The sequence below is a fragment of the Trichosurus vulpecula genome, chromosome 2 (assembly GCF_011100635.1).
Source record: "Trichosurus vulpecula isolate mTriVul1 chromosome 2, mTriVul1.pri, whole genome shotgun sequence".
Lineage (NCBI taxonomy): Eukaryota > Metazoa > Chordata > Mammalia > Diprotodontia > Phalangeridae > Trichosurus > Trichosurus vulpecula.
The window spans coordinates 249268066-249287623 of record NC_050574.1 but is presented as its reverse complement, the minus strand read 5'-3'; the positions used below and the strand labels follow the sequence as shown (position 1 = coordinate 249287623).

The 19558-nt window shown below is 36.0% G+C and overlaps 1 protein-coding gene across 1 annotated transcript in view; it reads right to left on the bottom strand.

Annotated features, from left to right (window-relative positions):
• The window catches only part of PMS1 (PMS1 homolog 1, mismatch repair system component), a 145438-nt gene that overhangs the window by 45802 nt on the left and 80078 nt on the right, over positions 1–19558 (bottom strand). The window contains exon 6 of the mRNA XM_036747585.1: positions 5618–5734. Coding sequence (XP_036603480.1) covers positions 5618–5734 — 117 coding nt within the window. The remainder of the gene's footprint in view (positions 1–5617; positions 5735–19558) is intronic.

Below are 19558 nucleotides of genomic sequence, written 5' to 3'. Positions count from 1 at the left end.
GGGAGAGAGAGAAAATTTGGAACTCAAAATCTTTTTTTGTTTGTTTGTTTTGAGATTTTTTATTTTTAGTTTACAACACTCGGTTCTACATAATTTTGAGTTCCAGATTTTCTTCCTCCTGCCTCCCTCCCCAAGACAACATGGAATCTGATATGTCTTCTACATATAACTTCGCGTTGAACTTATTTACACAATAGTCAAGTTGTAAAGAAGAATTATGACCAATGGAATGAATCATGAGAAAGAAGAAACAGAACAAAAAAAAAAAAAAAACCAAAAACAAAAAGAGGAAAAAAAAAAAAAAGGGAAAAAAAAAAGGCGAGCATAAGGTGTGCCTCAATCTGCATTCAGACTCCATAGTTATTTCTCTGGATGTAGATAGCATTCTCTATCGTGAGTCCTTTTGAGTTGTCTTTGCACCTTGTATTGCTGAGAAGAGCAAAGTCTATCAGGGTTAGTCATCACAGAATCCATATATCTGTGGTTGCGTATAATCTTCTCCTGGTTCTGCTCAGAACTCAAAATCTTAAAAAAAAGAAAAGTTAACTATCAGAATAAAGCAAAAAAGGAGTAGGTCAAAGAACAAATTATAAATACGATAAAAATTTTGTGAAACCAAATTATAATAAAGACTTATGGGATGCAGCAAAAGCAGTCCTTAGAGGAAAATGTATATCTCTAAACATATTAGCAAAATAGAGAAATAAGAGATTAATGAATTAAAAATATCTTATACATAAAAAACCTCAAGGAATTTACCCCTAAATAAATACAAAAATGAATTCTGAAAATCAAAGAAAAGAGACAAATCTGATACCAAAAACTACTGATATGATAACAACTATGAGGCTTTTTTTAAAAGATCAATTAAATGGACAAGACATTAGCTACTTGGATTTTTTTAAAGGAGAGGAAAATCAAATTTTAAAAATGAAAAAGGAAATTCAAAATAAAGACCAAATAAAAGAAATTATCATAAACTATTATACTCAGTTATGTGCCAACAAAACTGAAAAGAAACAAAATGGATGAATGTTTATAGAACAATAAAATAAATACATAAATCAACAGGACAATAAGAAAAGAACCTAAATGCCTAATTCTCAGAAACTGAACAAGGTGTAAGAAAAAAATCTCTGGGTCCAGATAGGCTTCCAAGCTAATTCTATCGAACATTTATAGGGAAGGAATAAATTATTTGTAAAAACAGACTTAGCAGGAACCTTATCAAATGAGAAAAATACGATCCAAATACCCCACCAAACCTGGAAGAGAAAGGTCAAAGAAAAAGAGGTCTATCTATAAACTCAAGTTTTTATAGAGGCAGCATGGTGTAGTGCTAGAGAATGACAGAGGCATAGCATAGTACGGCAGTTAAGGAGTAGATTTGGAATTAGGAAGGCCTGAATGTGAATTATGCTTCCTATATTGACTAACTGTATGACTATGAGCAAGTCACCTGACCTCCGAGTTACAGTTTTCTCAACTGTAAAATAGGAATAATTCTAATTGCACTGCTTATTTCACAGAGTTGTAATGGGGATAAAATCAGATAATGCTTACAAAGCACCTGACAGACTTTAGTGCTATATAAATGTCAGTCATGAGAAATGCATACAAATAAATATGTTACAATATGAGCTAGAAAGTGATGAAGATCGAGATAAGAATGGAGGCGAAATGCTCCTTAGAGATAACTTTCAACTGATGGAGGAGGTGGAGGGAGGGAAGGAGAGATGCTAGAGAAGCCTTCACTGGGGAGATAAAACTTGATTAGCGCCTTCAAAGAAAAGAGTGTAAGCCTTAATAGGGATGATAAATGAAATGATGGGAAGGAATTGATGAAAATGCCAAGTATGTGAGTATACATAGAAAAGATCATCAAGGACAGGATCTCACCTGTAGAGGGGTAGAAGCAGGAGAAAGAAAGTAGAAATCAGCGAGAGACCAAAAGGAAGTGGTCAGGGGTGGGATGGGTGTAGAACCAGGAAAGAAGAATGACATCAAAGACAAGAGAAGAATATTTTTTTTCTTAATTTTAAAAAATTAAGCAATTAACACCAAAAAAAAAAAGGGCATTTACACACATACAAGTAGAACAAAAAAAGACTATAGGAAACCAATTATCTACAACTTAGCTTGCTTCTAAAAAGTACATACAAAGTATATATGTTGGTATATATTTATATATGTATACCTATATATGTATGTACAAAGTATATAAAAAGTACAAAATATAAAAGCACAACAAATTTAACATTTACTTCCAAAGCTGTCTTCCCTGTCTTATTTTTTTCTGAATCTCCTTTTGTCCTCTTCCGTACAAATTCTTTTACATATTTCAATGACTCTCTTTTTTGCAGGTAACACTATTGCATGCCCCCTTCTTCACCTCCTTCATTCAACTGCAAAAAATGAAAACCAAAATCTTTATAACACATAAACATTGTCAACCCACCCAATGACTGTGTCTGAAAATGTTTCTTTTTTGAAGCTTGAATCTGTCACTACTCTTCCAGATGCTAGGAGCTTGCACCATTATTAGATTTCTAGAACTGTGGTTGGCCACTGCCCTGATCAGAGTTCTTAAGATTTTCAAAATTATTTTTCCTTATGATATTCTCATATAAAATGTTTTTCTGGTTTGGGAGCAGAGAATATTAAGAGGGTCATCAACAGTGTTGAATGATGCAGAAAGGTTAAGGATGATGAGAACTTTAAAAAAAGGCCACTTACTGGATCTGGTAATTAAAGGTCATTTATGACCAAGGGGTTGAGGGTAGTAAGGAAAAAGAGGTAGAGATTACAGACTATTTCTTCTAGCTTTACACTGAATGAAAAGGGAAAAGATTAGAAAACAGTTTGAAGGGTCTGGGGAAATTTCTTGAGAACAGGGGAGATCTAATTATGTTTATAGGCAGAGGAGAGAAAGAAAAGGAGAAGAGGGAGGAAGGGAGAGAAAGAATAACAGAAATAATGAAGTAAGGATGAGAAGAGAAAATGGTCAAGAGGACAAGGTATTACAGAAGATCTGAAGAGATGGAATTGAATGTAAAAGTGAAAAAATTACCCATGACAATAGGATATTTGATCCTTGGAAAGCTGAAGGATACATGTATCTTTCAACATAGAAAATAATTAAGTTCTCCAAATTTGGCTAAAAAACAAACTTTATATATTAAATCCTATCTTCAACTGATTTTCATTATAAAACTTGTAACACATTTCCTCTGTAAAAAATAAATAAATTAATATAAAAATATGATATAAATATAATAAATATAAATAAATATAAATATAATAAAATATAAAAAATAAATTAATAAAATATACTTCTGCCTTATGGAAGAGGTGAGGCTTTCAGAGACTACTGTATTTCCCCATGTATAAGACACATCTTATTTTGGGGGCCTGAAATTTCAAAAACAAAGTATTATATAAAGTTATTGAACTCAAGTTTTATTCATCATAAAATTCATACAACTCCTCACACTGTCAAAACTCCCATCCATTAGCTTGTCCTCATCTGTGCTTGATGACGAATCACTGTCTTCGTATATTTCCTCATCCTCAGTTCCATCTATGGCATTTGAAATGACACACTTCTTAAATGACTTGACAACAATCTCAATCTTGATATTATCCCAGGATCTTTCCACCCAGGTACCAACTTTTATAGTTGGTTTCTTCACTCTTGCCTCTCATGGCCTTCTTCTGCCATGGCATTTTCAATAGTATTTCTTCTTCCCGTAGCCAGGAGACCAAACTTATGTTCAGCAGCATGATTTCCATTCACTTTTGCAAGCTGGATCACTTTTAACTTGAATTCAGCACTGTACGAAAATCTTTTCTAAGCTATTTCTGGGCAGAACGTTGCAAAACATAACCTAATATACCAGTAACGAATGCGAAACAACAAGTGCAAAGACAACAAGAGCGAAAAAGGGGGAAATGTAAGTAAAAAAAACCTACAACAATGAGAGCAAAAACAAGCGCAAAAAAGCGGGAAATGCAAGCAAAAAAAAAAATCTACAACCACTGTATAAGATGCACCCAGTTTTTAGACCCCAAATTTTTCAAAAAGGGGTATGTCTTATACACAGGGAAATGTGGTATATCAGAAGAACAGAAGCTCAGCCAGGATATACTAAGTCAGAAAATATTTGAATACAGGATTAGTATAAACAAGTATATATATGTACAAATATACTGCACAGAGGTCAAAGTCATAAACAAAGGGTTCATATACACCAAAACATTGAACAGCAGAGAGTCTGCTAATAAGCACCTCAAGGGGACCAAAGACAGAAAGAGAGAACATTCATAGCAACATTTTTTGTGGTAGAAAAAAATTCAAAGAAAACAAAATGGATAAATATAAATTGGAAAGTGGCTAAACAAACTGTGTGATGTGTATAGAAAGGGATTTCAGTGTGCCATTAAAAAAAAAGATGACCCTGAGAGATTCTTAAAAAAAAAAAGACTTATATGAACTTATATAGACTGAAAAAAATAGAAGCACACTAAGAGAACATAAATAATGATTGTAATAATGTAAATGACATAACAAAAAAGGCTGCTGAACTTAGATATATTCTTTATCATAAAGGAGGATGCTGGACTGTAAGAGAAGGAAAGTTATCAGTAAATGACTGATATTAAAAAATAAAGACATCAAACTTTTTCTTTTAACAGGGAAGAAGTAAGGTACTGAGAATCAGAATTTTCAGACCATTTACAAGAATTGATATAATGTTCTAATTGCTACAGAACTGGAGAGACTGAACACATTGACACTGATGCTAAAAATGAAACCAGTGATGATAATACATGACTGGAAATGAAGGTGGACTGGTCATTTATTGAGAATAAGAGACAATAAATGGAGAGCCTAAGTGGTATATTGATAATGATGGAGATCCAGAGGGACACCTTTGGACTACTAGGTAGATCTTTATGGAAGATTTACAGATGGACTTGAAGAAAAACTGCACTAGATAGGAAAGATTTGAGACCTTTCATTCTGTACTGATAACTGAGGTACTCGTGGCAATGTAAAGTATCTAATTATCAACAACTCAAAATACTCAAGTTAAAATACATAAAATTAAGAGCAAAATACAACCAAAGAACAAAACAAGCAACCTATAACTACAGACTATCTTTATAGAAGTTTAACAGTGAAAAGCAAGAAACAGGAGAATGACTTGAATAGGTAACAAAATATCATTTTTTTAAATGTGAAAGGAAATAGTTGATGGAATCAGGTCTCTGAGGAAATTTTGATCTTATTATATTACAAGTGAAGGGGAGTATTCCTTAACAATGAAAGTGACTTCATTATACTTAACTTTTCTAAATATAATAATATTAAACAACTGATATACATACAGTACTTTGTGGTTGCAATATATATGTATATACACACATATCATATTTCATCTGAACCTCACCATAAATGGGAATAATATCAGGTATACTGTCTACCTGATTAACTATATTTGGCATTATTATGATTTTTTTATTCACATCTCAATACTTTTTGTTTGCTACGAAGGGTAAAGGTGGTATACAAAATAAATAAAGAACATTTTAAATTCCATCATCCTTTGGTTACCTGAGATTCTTCAGAGTGATGCTGAAAGGCTGCCATATTGTTCATCATGGTAGTTCCCAAGACTGCCATTAAAGCTGTTTTGTGATCTGAAACTCTGCTTTTCTGCCAAATAATTACCTGAAACAAAATGTCAGTCAAATCTTATAATACTGAATTTAAATTTATAAAGCTCAAAATACTTAAAACAATAAATGTATCACATTATGAACTCATATATATATATATTTATATGTATTCTTATATTAAAATTCCATCCTCAAATGATGCCTTGAATATCACCTAGAAGCTACAGTAATTCAGCTCAGATCACCCTTAAAAACTGGCTCCAAGTAAAGTACTAATATTTTACTGATGACCAGGAAATACACTGCAGCACTTCTATAAACAACCTAACTGATATGAAAATTAGCAACCATTAAGTAAAAAGGTAGTTTAAGGAAACTGGCCTTAGGATGTAAATATTTAGATTCTCTTCAGCTAATTAAGGTCTAGTTTGATTTATGTCGATACTGAAATCAATGATGGATGTAGATAATAACTATAGAGGTGAAGAGCTGCCAGTTCTGCTCTTTGATGCCAACCATGTGGGGAAATACATTAGTAATGATAGACCTAATTTTCTATGAACTTACATTTTTTTAAAAACCTGATTTTAAAAATTCTATTTTAATAGGGACACTGATACACTGTTAATGAAATTGTGAACTAGCCTAACTGTTCTGGAGAACAATTTGGAACTATGCCCAAAGGGCTATAAAATTGTGCATAGATTTTGACCCAGCAATACCCACTACTAGGTCTGTATCAAAGACATCGAAGAAAAGGGGAAAGGACCTATCTGAACAAAAATATTTATAACAGCTCTTCTGTGTTGGCAACAACATGGAAATTAAGGGGAGACCCAAAAATTAGGGAATGTCTGAACAAGTTGTGGTATATGATTATGACAGAATAATGTTGTGCCATAAGAAATGATGAGCAGGATTAAGAAAAACATGGGAAGACTTATATGAACTGATGCAAAGTGAAGTGAGAAGAACCAGGAGAATATTGTACAGAGTAACAGCAATATTTTAAGGATGATCAGCTATGAAAGACTTAGCTACAATGATCCAAGACAATTCCAAATGATACATGGTAAAAACTGCTATTTATTTCCAGAGGGAGAACTGATGAACTCTGAGTGTAGACTGGAGCATAGTTCTTTTTTAACTTTCTTTACTTTTCTTGGGGTTTCCTGTGTGCTTTCTTTTGTAGTACAGCTAATATAGAAATGTTTTGTATGACTTCACACGTCATTGATATCCTATTGATTACCTCTGCAATGGATGGAGGAGGGACAGGAGTGAGGGAGAGAACTTGGAACTCAAAATTTAAAAAAAAGAATGTTAAACATTTTTACATGTAATTGGTAAATATTTAATGAAACAAATAAAAATATATTGAAATAAAAATTGTATTTTATTGATTCCCTTTGTCTTTTTATCAGTCATTTCCAACCCCAACACCTCCTTAATGAACCCTCCTGCCTTCTGACAAAGAACAGAGTTAGGGAAAGATATCCAATACAGAGACTAAGTCTAACAATGCATACAATCTTCAATTAGTCAACAAATATTTTATCAAGTGCCTTTTATGCACCAGACACTGTATTGTGCTAGGTGCTAAGGATTCAAAGACAGAAAGGAAACTGCTCCTAATCTCAAAAGGTGAGTTGTAGGGTGGGGGAGGAGGATGGGAAGAAGGAGACAACATATGTAGAAGGTCATACTTGAATAGAGTCGAGGTAAGTAAGGGATTCTGCTAGTCAGAAATGAAGAGAAAATCCATTACATGAATTGAAGATCTTCAGTAATAAAGGGGAGATGGGATATGGGAGATGAGAGTATTGTATGCAAGGAAGACCAGTTTGGCTGGATTATAGAGTATGGGAAGAGAAGTAAGATATGAGAAGCCTGGAAATCTAAGTTAGGATTGTAAAGGGCTTTAAAAGTCAGATAGGGGAATTTATATATTATCTTGGTGGCAATGAGAAGCCATTGTTTTACAAAGTAAGGGAGAGAAACATGGTCAGATCTGTTTTTAAGTAAAATCTCTTTGGTAGCCAAATGGATGATGGAATAAAGTGAATGATTAAATAAATGAATAAAAAAGCACTTAATGAAGGTTCCTTATGTGCAAATCATAGTGTTAAGTGCTGAGAATACAAATAAACAAGCAATATAGTACCTGCCTTTAAGTTGTTCATATTCTAATAAAGGGAGCCGAGATATATTTGAAGCAGGGAGACCAATTTGGACACTTTTAAGAAAGAGAAGTCACTACAGTGCTTAAGGTAGAGGTGAAGAGAATCTGATCTAAGTGGTGGACATGCAAATCATCTGAATAATGATATGAGATGTTATGGAGGAAGAAATAGCAAGATTGGGTAAGTGAACATATTATGTGGGGGGAAGAAAGAGAACCAAAAATCAATGAACTAATGATAAAATGTTTATTAAGTGTCTACTGTGCCAAACACTGTGACTAAAGTACCAGGGTTATAAATACAGAAGTAGGAAAAACCTTCTTCCAACAGCAGTAGAAGAATTGATTTTATTAAGATTCTAGATATGGACAGAGGAAGGATTATACATGTGGTGGCAGAGGAGATAGCCAGAATAAAATGTGAAACATTACTGGGGCCAATTCACTTAAGTTCCAGATCTGAGAGGGGTAGCTTGCCCACAACATAGCCTCTGTAAATGTCATAGTCTGGAGGATGCAGCATGAGGCTAGGGGACAGCAAGAACACAGATACAGAGGATAACAATGAAGTTATAACTAGGAAATCTTAAGGTTGTTGGTAACCTCGACAGAAAAATTTCCCATGTTTCTGTCATGAGGGAGAAAGTCATGGGATTATAGATCAAGAGCTGGAGGAACCTTAAGAGATTATTTAGTCCAACTTTCTTATTTTAGAAATGAGAAAAAATGAGGCCAAGAGAGAATGAGTGATTCATAGGTGATAAGGCGCAGGGTATGGAGTCAGACTGAGACAATGTGACTCTCAATTCAGTGCTCTTTGGATTTTACCAGGCTGCTTTCCTCATATTTCATTACGTTTTCTCCCAGATCTATGGGTTTTTCCAACACTCAGACTTGGACTTCTTTTTATTGATATTTTCATTTACATTTTTGTAGTGGTTGCAGGGGTTAAGGTGGGGCAGGGGTTCAGAATACTGAACTTGGGGGGTGGAGCCAAGATGGTGGCTGGAAAGCAGGGACTAGCATGACCTCTCCGCCGAGTCCCTCCAAAAACCTATAAAAAATGGCTCTGAACCAATTCTAGAACAGCAGATCCCACAAAATAGCAGAGGGAAGCAGGGCTCTAGCCCAGGACAGCCTGGATGGTCTCTGGGTGAGGTCTATCCCACATGGAGCTGGGAGCGGAGCACAGCCCAGCGGGGCAGCGTGGACCAACCAGACCAGGAGCCGGGCAGAGCGTACCCTAGTGCCCTGAATCAGTGAGCTGCAGCAGTTACCAGACTTCTCAACCCACAAACACCAAAGACAACAGAGAAGGTTAGTGGGAAAAGCTGCAGGAATGGAAGGAGTTCCCAGTTTGGCTACCACCCTGGGGGCAGCAGAGGTGGGGCAGCTACAGAACTATACCTGCAGCTGCTTCTGACCCCAGGCCCACCTGGTGGGAGGAATTAAGTGGTGGATCAGAGCAGGAGTGCAGAGCCTGATGAAGATCTAAGTCCAGTCTGGGTTGGGGGCTCTTAGGGAAGGAGGAGTGCAGGTGTGGCAGAGCTGGCACCTCCCCCACAAATGGAACATAGAACTCTTTAGTCTACAAGCAGTCATACCCCACTGAAAAACTCAAGGGTCAAATTAGTTTGTTGGGAATATGGCCAGGCAGTGAAAACGCACCCAGATTCAGTCTCAGACTTTGGAATCTTACTTTGGTGACAAAGAAGACCAAAACATACAGCCAGAAGAAGTCAACAAAGTCAAAGAGCCTACAACAAAAGCCTCCAAGAAAAACACGAACTGGTCTCAGGCCATGGAACAGCTCAAAAAGGATTTGGAAAAGCAAGTTAGAGAAGTAGAGGAAAAATTGGGAAGAGAAATGAGAAGGATGCAAGAAAACCATGAAAAACAAGTCAATGACTTGCTAAAGGAGACCCCAAAAAAATGCTGAAAAATACACTGAAGAAAACAACACCTTAAAAAACAGACTAACTCAAATGGCAAATGAGCTCCAAAAAGCCAATGAGGAGAAGAATGCCTTCAAAGGTAGAATTACCCAAATGGAAAAGGAGGTCCAAAAGACCACTGAAGAAAATACTACCTTAAAAATTAGATTGGAGCAAGTGGAAGCTAGTGACTTGATGAGAAATCAAGATATTATTAAACAGAACCAAAGGAATGAAAAAATGGAAGACAATGTCAAATATCTCACTGGAAAAACCACTGACCTGGAAAACAGATCCAGGAGAGATAATTTAAAAATTAGTGGACTACCTGAAAGCCATGACCAAAAAAAGAGCCTAGATATCATCTTTCAAGAAATTATCAAGGAGAACTGCCCTGATATTCTAGAGCCACAGGGCAAAATAGAAATTGAAGGAATCCACCGATCGCCTCCTCAAATAGATCCCCAAAAGAAATCTCCTAGGAATACTGTTGCCAAATTTCAGAGCTCCCAGATCAAGGAGAAAATACTGCAAGCAGCCAGAAAGAAACAATTTGAGTATTGTGGAAACACAATCAGAATAACCCAAGATCTAGCAGCTTTTACATTAAGAGATCGAAGGGCTTGGAATACGATATTCCGGAGGTCAATGGAGCTAGGATTAAAACCAAGAATCACCCACCCAGCAAAACTGAGTATCATGCTCCAAGGCAAAATATGGACTTTCAATAAAATAGAGGACTTTCAAGCTTTCTCGGTGAAAAGACAAGAGTTGAATAGAAAATTTGACTTTCAAACACAAGAATCAAGAGAAGCATGAAAAGGTAATCAAGAAAAAGAAATTGCAAGGGACTTACTAAAGTTGAACTGTTTTGTTTACATTCCTACATGGAAAGATGATGCGTATGATTCATGAGACCTCAGTATTAGGGTAGGTGAAGGGAATATTCATATATATATGTATATATATATATGTGTGTGTGTGTGTGTATGTATATGTGAGTGTGTATGTATGTATATATATGTGTGTGTGTGTGTATATATATATATATATATATAGATAGATAGATAGATAGATAGAGAGAGAGAGAGAGAGAGAGAGAAAGAGAGAGAGAGAGCGGGCACAGGGTGAGCTGAAGATGAAGGGAAGGTATCTAAAAGAAATAAAATAAAATTAAGGGATGAGAGAGGAATATATTGAGAGAGGGAGATAGGGAGAGATAGAATGGGGTAAATTATCTCGCACAAAAGTGGCAAGAAAAAGCAGTTCTACAGGAAGGGAAGTCAGGTGAGGGGGAATGACTGAATATTGCTCTCATCAGATTTGACCTGAGGAGGGTATACCATACATACTCAATTGGGTAATTTACCCCACAGGAAAAAAGGAAGAAGAAGAAGATAAAAAAGGGGGGGATGATAGAAGGGAGGGCAGATGGGTTGGAGGTAATCAAAAACAAACACTTTCAAAAGAGGACAGGGTCAAGGGAGAAAACTGGATAAAGGGGGATAGGTTAGGAAGGAGCAAATATAGTGAGTCTTTCACAACATGAGTATTGTGGAAGGGTTATACATAATGATACGCATGTGGCCTATGTTGAATTGCTTGACTTCTTAGGGAGGGTGGGTAAGAAGGGAAGAGGGGAGAGAATTTGGAATTCAAAGTTTTAAAAACATGTTCAAAAACAACAAAAAAAGTTTTTGCATGCAACTAGAAAATAAGATACACAGGGAAAAGGGGATGGGAGGGGAGTGGGGTGACAGAACGGAGGGCTGATTGGGGAACAGGGCAACCAGAATATATGCCATCTTGGAGTGGGGGGGAGGGTAGAAATGGGGAGAAAATTTGTAATTCAAACTCTTGCGAAAATTAATGCTGAAAACTAAATATATTAAATAAAAAAAATGTGGGAAAAAAAAAGAATACTCAACTTGAAATCATTAATACCTAAGTTTGACTTTCAGATTACATGACCGATAAGACTAGATATTTTCTCTGATCTTCATGCTCTCTCAAAATTCTTCAAAGAATTACGTGTACGAAGTAAGGCAACTGCAACTGTCTCCATGGTCTAAGATCTAAAGAACCTTAATAAGACAACAACTTAATGAATTAAACGATGGGATATGGCCAAGAGTGCACTAAGTGGAGCATTCTAGTGCTCTAGTGCAGATTGGAAGACTGAGGCAATGCACCAGAACAGGAAGACATCCCAGGCAGTCCCTGAACTAATGAAGGCAGATAGGAACAAGTGCCATCGGGCACATCTGTCACTCACTACCGAGTCCCCAGTCCCAGATCCAGGGCAAGTTATGGTATATGAATGTGATAAAATATTATTGTGCTATTAATGATGATGGGGATGATTTCAGAGAAACCTGAGAAGACTTGTATGAACTGATACAAAGTTAAGTGAGCAGAGCCAGGAACACAATTTATACAATAACAATAACTGTAAAGACAAACAACTTTGAAAGACTTGGAAACTCTGATTGATACAGACCAATCACAATTCCAGGGAATTTGTGTTGATGAAGTATGCTTCCCAACTTTAGATAGATATGTGATGGACTCAGTGTGCGGACTGAGTCATTTTTTTTTTTTTGCACATGGCTAATACAGGGATCTGTTTGATTCCATTTTGCCTCAGCTGCTCTGCCTGGTTTCGACAGCATAGAACAAGATGTCCTTGGTGTTCCCCCCAACCTTTACTCTCCTTAGTTTCCTGCCTTCTTTTGCATATTGTCTCTCTCCATTACTTTGTAAGCTCTTTGACAGTGGGGAGGTTGAGAGGGAGAGAGTAGGGGGAGATGAAAAGAGAGAATTCCAACCTGAAAATAAAATTGGGGGGAAAAAAGATTTCTGTACCAATCAGAAACCAAAGGAGGGAAAACGGAATGTTTTCTCTGAAGATCAAAGGAGCCCAAGGTACAGCCCAAGATAACACACTCTGCAAAGCCAAGTGCAATCATCAATGAAAACAGGACATTCAATAAAAAAAAAGCAGATTATTTCCTTTGCCAACATTCCAAACAACAGAAATTCAAGAAATGTAAATGAATAGTTATCCCTCCCACATTGCGACTTTCCCCATTATGGTTTTGATATATTGTGGGTTGCCACAAGAAATTAAATGGGAATTTGGGGGGAGTTTTGCAAGAGCCTCAGATGAAAGCCAGCAGACAAAAGAGAAGTTTAGAAACTCAGAAATTCATAAAACATATGTATAGTATTATATAATATTAACACAAATTTTACAGTAAGATACTGTAAACACCCCATAAAGAAAAAATTTAGACTTCTCTAGTATGAAGAGAGGGCCAAAGAATTTTATGTGAATTTTCCAGATTGTGAGGGTGTGCATTTAGGGCTATCTGACTTTTAAAGCCCTTTACAACCCTAACTTAGATTTCCAGGCTTCTCATATCTTACTTCTCTTACCATACTCTATAATCCAGCCAAACTGGTCTTCCTTGCATACAATACTCTCATCTCCCATATCCCATCTCCCCTTTATTACTAAAGATCTTCAATTCATGTAATGGATTTTCTCTTCATTTCTGACTAGCAGAATCTCCTACTTACCTCGACTCTGTTCAAGTATGACCTTCTACATATGTTGTCTCCTTCTTCCCACTCTCCTCCCCCACCCCACAACTCACCTCTTGAGATTAGGAGCAGTTTCCTTTCTGTCTTTGAATCCTTAGCACCTAGCACAATACAGTGTCTGGTGCATAAAAGGCACTTGATAAAATATTTGTTGACTGATTGAAGATTGTATGCATTGTTAGACTTAGTCTCTGTATTGGATGTCTGCTTAATTCTGTTCTTTGTCAGAAGATAGGAGGGTTCATTAGGGATTGACTAGGCTCTTGAAGTAGAGCATTCTGGAGATGGACACATTAGGACATCAGCTTCTACAAGGTGGGTTCAAGACAGCAAAAGAGATAAACAATGAGGGAAAAGATAAAGATTCCTTTTTCCCATTGCCAAATTTCATAGAATAAGGTGGAATCTCCATTGTTTTAATTTTCATTTCTCTTAGAGTAGTATAATGAATAGAGTTGGCCTCAGAGCCAGAAAGATCCTGGATTCAAGTGCTGCTTTTGACATATACTGGCTGTGTGACATTAGGTAAGTCACTTAAACTCTCAAAGTTCCATGCAACTTTCACAGACTTTAAGTTAATGAGAAAGTGCCAACATGCCATTTGTTTTGCATACACCAGACTGAACCTGGTCTCTCTCCTACTGCTACCCCAAAATGTACCCCTATTACACTGGCTAATCCCAAACTCCTTGGATTTTGTTTTTATTTCTATTTCTCTATTGTCTATTTCTTCTTTACCCCAGTTCACAGAATAGAACCTAATCTCTCCTGCCCAACATGTCAGTCATCTAATTTTCTATTTCAGGGTTATTTATTAATAATGCCTCTTTTCAAGAAGTGCTTTCTTTTATGCCTTTGTTACTTCTCATCCCTTCAAGGATTCTCTAGAATTTATTCCTGGCAATGTTCATTTTTAATGGAGGCAATGAAAGCTAATGGAAAGTATTTCATATCCGTGCATTAGGAATACATGAGAAGGAATCTTTATCTTTTCGCTCATTGTTTATCTCCATTTCAACCTATGAACTCCTGGTTCTGCCACTCACAAGCTTGCCTTCCAAGATATCCAAACCATTTTTTCCTCCTAGTGAGAGTTAACAAGATGCATGAACCCACCTTGCAGAAGCTGATATCCTAAGTGTCCATCTCCAGAATGCTCTACGTCAAGAGACTAGTGTCATTTTCTCCCACTTTTAGGGAGCTGTTTTCATTTCCTCTTCATCTCCCATCAACTTCTCTTCTTGGTTTCAACTCCAAGAACAAGCCTCCCCAGGAATAAGCTCATCACCAGAAGTCTCATCGTTATAAAGACTGCTTCAGCTAGGATCCTCAACACTGCCTTATACTCTCAATGGCTTCTCCCTTCTAATGGGAGGGTTGAAGGGCAAGTAATAAATTCCTGTCAAAGCTTCTCTTTATATAGGACTCAGAATTATCTAGCCATTTCTTCATTTCTCATCAGCTGCTGTGTGGGATTCTAAGTGCACCATGCTTCCCCACCTAACACTCTCAGCTTTTCAGCATCCTTTTAGGGAACTGTCTTCCCACAAGAGACTGTAAACTCCTGGGGCAGGGACTGTCTTTTTCTTATTTGTATCCCAGTACTTAACACAGTGCCTGCACACAGTAAGCTCTTAATAAATGTTTATTGACTATTGTTTTTATGCTTCTGATGGATTATTTACTTTCTGAAGGGTATATCTAACTCCCATTTTATTTTTTTAGTTTTAAATATTTCACTTTCCCCCAATTACATGTAAAAAATTTCAACATTTGTTTTTATTTTTTAAATTTTGAGTTCAAAATTCTTTCCCTCCCTTCCAACCCCGAGACAGAAAACAATTTGATATAGGTTATACGTGTATAATCATGTGAAATATTTCCATATTAGTCATTTTATGGAAGAAATCTTGAACATCTCATCTCCTCCCCCCCCCCCCCCCCCACCAAATTAAGTGAAAAACAGTATGTTTCAGTCTGCCTTCAGACTCCAGTTCTTTCTCTGGAGGCAGACAGCATTTTTCATCATGAGTCCTTTGGGATTGTCCTAGATCACCGTATTAGTGAAAATAGTCGTCATTCACAGTTGTTCATCATAAATTATTGCTGTTACTGTGTACAATGTTCTCCTAGTTCTGCTCACTTCACTCTGCATCAGTTCATGTAAGTCTTTCCAGGTTTTTCTGAAATCATCCTGATCATCATTTCTTACAGCACAATGGTATTCCATTACAATCATACAACTTGTTCAGCCATTCTCCCAATTGGTGGGCATCCCCTCAATTTCCAATTCTTAGCCACCACAAAAAAAGGTGCTATAAATACTTCTGTACAAATAGGTCCTTCTCTCATCCCTCCTCCCTTTTAAATGTCTTTGGGATACAGATCTAGTAGCTGTATGATCCTGACATGCAGAGTTTTATAGACCTTTAGGCATAGTTTCAAATTGTTCTCTAGAAGGGCTGGATCAGTTCAAAACTTCACCAACAGTGCTTTAGTGTCCCAATTTTCCCACATCCCCTCCAACATTTATCATTTCCCTTTTCTGTCATATTAGCCAATCTGATAGATGTAGGGAGGAACCTCAGAGTTGTTTCAATTTGTATTTCTCTAATTAATAGTGATTCATTTTTTCAAATGATATTTTTAGCTTTGTCTAAAAACTGCCTGTTCATATTCTTTAACAATTTATCAATTGGAGAATAACTTGTATTCTTACAAATGTGACTCAGTTCTTTATATATTTGAGATATGAGACCTTTAGCAGACATACCTGCCTGTAAAAATTTTCCCCAAGCTTTCTGCTCTCCTTCTAATCTTGACTGCCTTTTATTTGTGCAAAACCTTTTTAATTCAATATAATAAAAATTATCCATTTTTCTTCCCATAACACTCTTTATCTCTTGTTTGGTCCTAAATTCTTTCCTTATCCATAGATCTGACAGGTAATCTATTTCATGCTCCCCCAATTTGCTTACGTTAGCACCCTTTATGTCTGAATCATGTACCCATTTTGATCTTATCTTGGTATGTGATATAAAATGTTGGTCTGTACCTAGTTTCTGCTACACTACTTTCCAAACAATTTTTGTCAGATAGTGATTTCTTGTCCCAAAAGGTTGAATCTTTGGGTTTATCAAACACTGAATTACAATAGTCAGTAATATGTATTGTGTACCTAATATACCTAATCTACCACCATTTCTTAGCCAATACCAAGATTGTTTTGATGATTATTACTTTATCATACAGTATTAGATCTGGTACAGCGAGGCCACCTTCCTTCATTTTTTTTTCATTGATTCCCTTGATATTCTTGACCGTATGTTCTTCTAGATCGGGGTGGAGAACCTGCAGCCTCAAGGTCACATGTGGCTCTCTAGATCCTCAAGTGCAGCCCTTTGACTGAATCTAAACTTCACAGAACAAATCCCCTTAATAAAAAGATTTGTTCTGTGAAGTTTGAATTTAAAGGGCCACATATGGCCTTGAGGCCACAGGTTCCTCACCTGTTCTAGATTGTTATTACTTTTTCTAGCTCTAATTTTTTGGTAGTTTGGCATGGAACTAAATAAGTAGATTGGGTAGAATTACCATTTTTATTATATTGGCTTGGTCTACCTATGAGCAACTGATATTTTTCTAATGCTTAGATCTGACTTTATTTGTGTGAAAAGTGTTTTTCAATTGCATTTATATAGCTTCTGAGTTTATCTTGACAGGTAAGCTCTCATGTATTTTATGTTGTCTACTGTTATTTTAAATAAAATTTCTGTATTTCTTGCTGCAGGACTTCACTGATAATGCATAGAAATGCTGATGATTTATGTGAGTTCACTTTATATCCTCTAACTTTGTTAACATTGTTAATTATTTCAACTAGTTTTTCAGTTGATTCTCTAAGTATACCATCATATCATCTGCAAAGAGTAATAGTTCTGTTTCCTCACTGACAATTCTAATTCCTTAAATTTCCTTTTCTTCTCTTATTGCTATAGCTAACATTTCTAGTACAGTACTGAATAATAGTGGTGATACTGGGCATCCTTGCTTCAGCCCTGATCTTACTGGGAAAGCTTCTAGCTTATCCCCATTACAGAAGATGCTTGCAGATAGTTTTAGATACTTCTTATCATTTAAGGAAAGCTCCATTGGTTCCTATGTTCTCTAGTTGTTAATAGGAATGGATGTTGTATTTTGTCAAAGGCTTTTTCTGCATCTATTGAAATAATCATGATTTCTACTGGCTTTGTTACTGATATGAACAATTATGCTGATAGTTTTCCTAATACTGAACTAGTCCTGCATGCCTGGTATAAATATCACCTGGTCATAATGTTAAAGCTGTAATCACTTTGTTAGCATTATTTAATGTTTTTTGAATCAATACTTGCTAGGGAAATTGGTCTATATATTTCTTTCTCTGTTTCAGTTCTTCCTGGTTTAGGTATTAGCACTATATTTGTGTCATAAAAAGAATTTGGTAGAACTCCACCTATTTTCCAAGTCATTTATATTTATATGTTTCACTTAGATTGGCAGTTTTATTAACATATAATTACTAATAATTGCTTTAATTTCCTCTTAATTGCTGGTGAATTTATCCTTTCATTTTTGATCCTAGTAATTTGGTTTCTTTTTTAAATCAATTTAACCAATGGTTTATCTATTTTATTTCTTCATAAAACCAGCTTTTAGCTTTATTTATTCATTCAATGGTTTTCTTACTTCAGTTTTATTAATCTCTCCTTTCATTTTCAGGATTTCCAATTTGGCATTTAATTGGGTATTTTTAATTTGTTCTACCTTTTTTTGGTTGCATGCTCAATTCATTGATCTGCTCTTTTTCTATTTTATTGATATATGTGTTTAGATATATAAATTTTCCTCTAAGTACTGCTTTGGCTGCGTTTCACAAATTTTGGTATGTTGTCTCATTATTGTAATTCTTTAATGAAATTATTGATTTGTCCCCATGATTTGTCCTTTGACCCACTTATTCTTTAGGATTAGGTTACTTAGTTTCCAAATAAATTTAAATCTATCTTTCTATATCCCTTTCTTGAATGTAATTTTTATTGCATTTTGATCTGAAAGGGATGTATTTAATACTTCTGCTTTTCTGCATTTAGTTATTAAGTTTTAATGCCCCGATACAAGGTCAATTTTTGTGTGGTGCCATATATTACTGAGAAAAAGGTATATTCCTTTCTATTCCCATTCAGATATCTCCAGAGGCCTATCAAATCTAACTTTCCTAATTCTACTCACCTCCTTAATTTCTTTCTTGGCTTTTTTTGTTGTTAGATTTAACTAGTTCTGAGAAGGGAAAGTTAAAGTCTCCCACTAGTATAGTTTTACTATTCCTTCCTGTAGCTCATTTAACTTCTTTAAAAATCTGAATGCTATACCATTTGGTGTGTGTGTGTGTATATATATATATACACACACACACATATATGTTTATTCATTGTCTGTTACCTTTTAGCAAGATGTAGTTTCTTCCAACTTTTAAAATGAGATCTATTCCTGTTTTTGCTCTGAGTTTGATAGCTGCCCCTTCCTTTAGATTCTGCTCCAGTCTTCTACCTTTACTCCATGTTTCTGCTTCAAATGTGTTTCTTGTAAACAACATATTACAGGATTTTGATTTTTTAATCCACTCTGATTCCATTTTCTCATTCCCAGTTAAGATTACTGTGTATTTCCCTCCATCCTATTTTCCCATTTATACTTTCTCTCTTTCTCTCTCTCTCTCTCTCTCTCTCTCTCTCTCTCTCCACCCTCTCCCTACTCACCAGTGTTTTGCTTCTGAGCACTGCCTCCCCCAATCAACTCTCCCCTCTATCAGTTCCTTCCCCCTTCTCCCATCTGCTTTCCCTCCTACTTCACTATAGGGTAAAATAGATTTCCATGCCCAAATGAGTATGTGCTTATTCCCTTCTTGAGCCAGTTCTGATAAAAGATGAAAGCAATGGCCATACCTTTCCTCTATTGTATGTCTTTCACATCTCTTCATGTGAGATAATTTACTCCATTGTACTTCCCCCCTCCCTCTTCTCTCAGTGAATCTCGCCCTTTAATTATTTTGGGGGCGAGAATATCATTCCATCAAAGTCAACTTATAACTGTGCCCCCATCTTTGTATGCTCAT